Genomic DNA, 5,559 nt, shown 5'->3' with positions numbered 1-5,559 from the left:
AAGCATCCCTTGAAGGTATGTATGACACACCACTGTCACCACATGGCATAAAAATGCAAATAATTTACAAAAACGTTGTATTTATACACTATTATAAAGTTATAAAAAATATATATTTGATATGTAGGCTATTCTAATAAGCAGTGCTTCATAAATTTTACAGGTTTTTATAGCAATGTGTTTATACTTAATTTCTATGCAAACTTCAAAAACAGTTAAATCTAATGAATATGTCATCAGATCAGAGTTGTCATTATATGGAATATACCTATTTATACATGTCAGAAACAAATATGAAAATAATGAATACATGCATAATTATATCTAATGATTCGATTAGGTACATGTTTGGGCTGGAATTTCTTGGAGAGGGGCAACCCAAGTGTGTATCTTCAGCGGATGCATGGAAAGCATTGGTTACCAAACCATTTTAGAAAGAAACTTGCTACCATTTGTGAGAACAGTCTATCCTGATGAGCACCGCATGTGGCAAGATAATGATCCTAAACACACCAGCAATTCCACAAAGAAATGGATGAAAGACAATGGAATTGAACATTGGGTGACACCTCCTGAATCACCGGTTAGTAAACAATATCCCAACATCTTCAAGTATACTTATAATACAAGCCACATGTGTCAATGTGTTATTATTCTGGGAATTATGAACTCAGTAAATTACTGATGGTACTGTAATATTATATATTCTTACAGGACTTGAATCCAATTGAGAATATTTGGGCTGGTTTGAAACATCATTTGAGAAAATATGTAAAGCCAACTAACAAGGATGAACTTATCAATGGCATTCGAGAATACTGGCAGAGTGTAACAAGAGAAACATGCCAAAGATACATTCAACATGTTCAAAAAGTTATTCCTGCAATTATTGCATGTGAAGGAGGACCTTCAGGATATTAATTAAATAAGTGTAAATAAGTGTAAATATTGTAAATATCATTAAAGTTAATTGAAGAGATTCTATGTTACCAGGAAGTTTCATTTCTATTAATTGGTATGCTGATTCTGTTGAAATGTCTAAATAAAACTTAAAACTTTAAAAGATTTTATTTTGAATTGAGCTTTTGACTATACACCAATCATCAGGATTAATATGGTAAGAATATATGCATGCTTAAAATAAGACATTTTACCAAGTCAGCATACCAATTCATAGAAATCATTAAAGTTATTGTAAGAATACAGAATATTGTAAATAAGTTTAAATATTGTAAATATCATTGAAGTTATATCATTATATCATATTGTAAATATCATGGAACATAAGAAAGGTTATTTCCTGCATTTGAGTTTTTTGAAAAAATATTGACCTACCAGAGCCCTGACTTTGGCATGTAAGGGCATTTCATTTGTGGGGCATTTTACACTGAAATTTTACCCACTTCATTGTGTTAAAAGATGACCTAGAGGTTTGAAAGGTTATATACCAAAGGTTTCACCACAAAAAAAGGTATGATACTTCTATAGTTCTATTGCTTGGCAATATTACATTATTACTCATTGCTTTATCAAATAATATATCAATTAGCAGTTTACTGTTGACAATCTACTAATCATTGAGCATTATTTTGTCAAATTGCATAAAGGTTGACCTAACTACCTTTAAAATCAAGCAAATTGTTTCTTTGACAATATTTTCTTTTATTAAATGACAAATAACTTATTAATATTATATACATTTCTTATGATAACAATAGCTAGGTTAAAAATATATTAAATTATAGTGCATGCAAAATGTAGAAATGTTTTAATATGTACAATAATGATGTTCATTATATCAATGATTGTGCTATCTATATATGACCAAGTTTCTTTTATTTGGAATTATTTTTGTTTATGAGTGCTGATATGATTACTGTTTATATCTTAGTTTCCTTATCGCACTGTCAATTGCCTTTCTACATACAGCCCATGTTTTTCTTCTATCTTCCGTAGGGAACTTTTTAAATGTTGCTTCTTTAATTAAGTCCATGCGAGGATCTTTCTCTAATGATTTTTTCTGATGAGAACCAGAACAGTTTGAAACCTTTAGCTCTTCTTCATCAAACATTTCAAACACTAGATTTTTTGCATAGTTTGAAACTGATGAACTTTTCTTGAATAATTCATCATAATTCATTGGTGAAAGTGTGGACACAGATGGAGAGGTAATACTTTCTGGTTCAGTTGTTGTAATGTTCATTCCGAGTATATTGTTCGAACAAATAGATGCAGCTTCTGAAATTGATCGCATTATCTCCGAATCTTCATCAAAACTATCAAAACTCAGTGGCTCTTGAGCAAAACTGTTCTCTTTTTGCTTTGGATTTTCTAATGCTGAAACAAGCTTATCTAGTTTACTTTCTAGGATTGATACCTTTTCCAGCAGGACATCATGACAGGAACACTGGTTCATCATCTTTGGCTGATCTTCTTTAGAATTTATTTGTATACCAACTTCATTTGATGGAACACAATCTGTCTGAACACCAACTTCTTTCTCATCAAGTTTTTGGTATTCAGCCACCAATCTTCTCACCTTTTCTTGTTCCATGGGATGCATAAATGACAGTGGTTCTTTTGTTCCACAAGGTTCTTCCCCATCAGCATTACCATATGGCTCATCAGGCAATGACTCTGCTTCTATGTTGATTAACTAAATACAAGAAGAATAAAGTGGTTGTGACTACTTGTTGAACTGTTGTAAACCAATTTAAGATTATTAGGATCAATGCCAATGGTTGACAGTTTCAGGCCCTAGCATCATGCAATCTCAATGACCTGTAGTGTGACTATACCTTCTTCGCTTTTTTGGCCTTCGATTGATCTCCGGGTTTTTTTCGTTTCTTTGTTGCCTGTGGTGAATTGGTCTTATTTGCCAATGGAGGCCTCTTCGCATTTGGTTCAGCGGTCGGGGTTTGGTTTTCTTTGTCTGCGTCGTGTGCATCATTTTCCCCCCCAAACATCTGAGTCAAAAACTCCGTTTCTGCTTCGAGCAGCACGCCAGGATCGTCTATACAGAAGTAAACTCAGTATGTTATTCAACTACCACAAGATTGTCAGGAAGGAAGCCAAAGTTTAAATAATATATAGACTACGAGGTGTACTTATTGCTTACCGTGAAGCTTAATTATCCTTGCTTCGAAATCATCTTTTCCAAATTTTACAAGCACTTCTGCTCCCTCTTCAATTTTGTCCCCTTCTATAATTTCCTTTACTTTCGCTGTATCCAGCACAGTCGTCGTCTGGTCAACGCTGAAGAATATCAGCATACGTTTTGCTGGCTCACGAATGAGTTTTCGCAAAGAAGCCATCTCAAAATTAAGCCAAAAACCAACCACAAAAGTTTCGCCGAGGTGTCAGAGAGTGAAGATCGCACAGGGTGTAGATCGCAGAATAAAGTGTTTGGCATGGAACTACGGTTTTATTATTGTTTCAACTTGTGTGAGTCACGAATAAAAATAACCTCCACAGCTCATATTTTAATTACCTCAAACCCGCTAATGGTTGCTAATGATCAAGCGGTATGCTATGATCAAGTGCGATAGTGTGATGAATACGTAATAGGCAGACGGTAGTGAGTTTAGTAAAACTCACCAACAATATCAATTTTTACAAATCATAAAGGCGATTATCATAAATATCATCAAAATTCTGATTTACTATAAAAAAATTGAAAGCGAAAGGTTTGTGATGATCAGTTTTGTAACATTCGATTCGCAATTTTTCTTGTATTTTTAAACGGATTTTTTATGACCCCCTCTAATCGCTCTATTGTCTGTTTTTGATCAACATGTTTTGACAGTTTTGTGTATCATGTAATGACATGTTCCACTGAGAGCGCTCAAAGACGCTCATTGCTTTTGACAAGTAGGAAGCATATAATTGTGTGAAATATAGTTTTAGCAGCAGTGCCCTTGGGGTCATGTACTTCGAAAAACAAATATTCGAAATAAGGACTAAGCCTAAGGTCTACCACTTCGAGAAACGGCTTTTGATAATTGTTATGTAAGAATTTTTTTTAACCCCGTCTATTGTCTTCGTCTCAGTTCAGTGATTTTTTTACCACTTTGTTTTGCCTTTTGACGAGGAGAAAGCTTTTATTTCATTTGTGTCAACAAAGTTGGTTCTAGCAACATTGCCGTTTAATATTGTCGTGAAAACAAATATTCGAAATTCTGGTATTCGATTTTAAAGCCAAAAGTTTTTAGATCATTAGTTTTGTCACATTTGCAATTCTTTGTGTATTTCAAATAATTTTTGTATTTTTCCAATTTATCCCCAAACTGTGTCTGTGATCGCTATAGAGTACTGTATAGTGTATTAGTGTATTCCCGAATTTCCGATTGGGTCATCGGGAACAACCTTACTCAACTCAGAAATTTCCGAAGTAGAAACGCGGTTTTTAATTAACCGAGGAACGCGTTCCAAATATTTTATGGAACGCGTTCGGAACGCAATGGAACGCATTTTGGAACGCGTTCGGAACGCGTTCCGGTCGCGTTCGGAACGAGATTGGAACGCAAACGGAACGCGAACGCAGTGTTAAGTTACTTCTGAGCAGTACTGTATTGGTATTGCAGGTCACCAAAAAGGGTATAATTGGCATATAAAGCAAATTATTTTCAGATTTATTAGTTATAATGTTTTACTGTACCCTTTGCTACATGCCATACATCATAGGCATGCTCCACCTGTGGCTTCTCGTTTGCCATGTATGCGGACACTTGGATATGCCTATCTGTAACCAACTTGTCAACTTTAGTGCCATTGTCCTCCAAGTATTTCAACTGTCTCTTAAGGGATTCCAGTTCCATAGCGTTGGAATTCTTCACTTCAGTGGACTTAAAAAACAAGAATATGTAAAGAACTTAGATATCCAAAAAGCACATTTCTTCATCCAATTTTATTTTACTGGGAATTTTATATTAAATTTCCCATATTCAGGTTTCAAACTTACTTTGATTACTTGGGTATCTAATATGATATTCCGTCCCATGTCCAGCGTACTGCCTGATCCAAAAAGCCCACTGTGACCAGGACTATCAACGCGCATATCCGATGCAATGACAATTCGTTCATCTCCTATATCCCGTAACCTAGCGGATTGTTCCTCTTTCCACACTTCATAAACTGAGGGAATGACATAATTCTTTAAGATATTCGACAGCTCCCGTTGCTTCAGGTTAGGAATGTTCAGCGAACGAAATAGACAAAGAACTTTTGAGGATTCCATTCCGGTTGCGAGAATGCCAGATGCTAGTAGCAGATGAAATACTGGCATTTTGGATAACGAGGGACCAGTCGTCCACTGAAAATTATGCTCAGGCTGGACCGTACATGTGACACCAATGCAACACGAGGAACCAATTTGACTTGCAATGGTCACAACACATTTTGCACCACACTGACCGCATTGACCAAAGACATCTAGAATCGCTTCTTCGAAGACAATAAATTTGATCTGGTCTTGTGGGGACTTGCCATGCTCTAGAACTCTTCGTTTGTCAGAATCGGTATCTTCTCCGCTGCTGTCGTCACTGAGAGTGGACAACGATT

The 5,559-nt window shown here is 35.5% G+C and overlaps 1 protein-coding gene across 1 annotated transcript; it reads right to left on the bottom strand.

The window, feature by feature from the left end:
- Positions 1-1,873: 1,873 nt before the first annotated feature.
- Positions 1,874-3,446, bottom strand: LOC114518680. Its single transcript, XM_028538686.1, has 3 exons — positions 3,119-3,446; positions 2,799-3,013; positions 1,874-2,656 (listed from the first exon to the last, which is right to left on the bottom strand). The coding sequence occupies exons 1-3, from the start codon at positions 3,312-3,314 to the stop codon at positions 1,874-1,876; spliced, it is 1,194 nt and encodes a 397-aa protein (XP_028394487.1). The 5' UTR covers positions 3,315-3,446.
- Between the last annotated feature and the right edge of the window lie 2,113 nt (positions 3,447-5,559).

This window comes from Dendronephthya gigantea, unplaced genomic scaffold (assembly GCF_004324835.1).
Source record: "Dendronephthya gigantea isolate DGI-Jeju-01 unplaced genomic scaffold, DenGig_1.0 000011F, whole genome shotgun sequence".
Taxonomy (NCBI): Eukaryota; Metazoa; Cnidaria; class Anthozoa; order Malacalcyonacea; family Nephtheidae; genus Dendronephthya; species Dendronephthya gigantea.
This window is presented reverse-complemented; position numbering and strand designations above follow the sequence as displayed.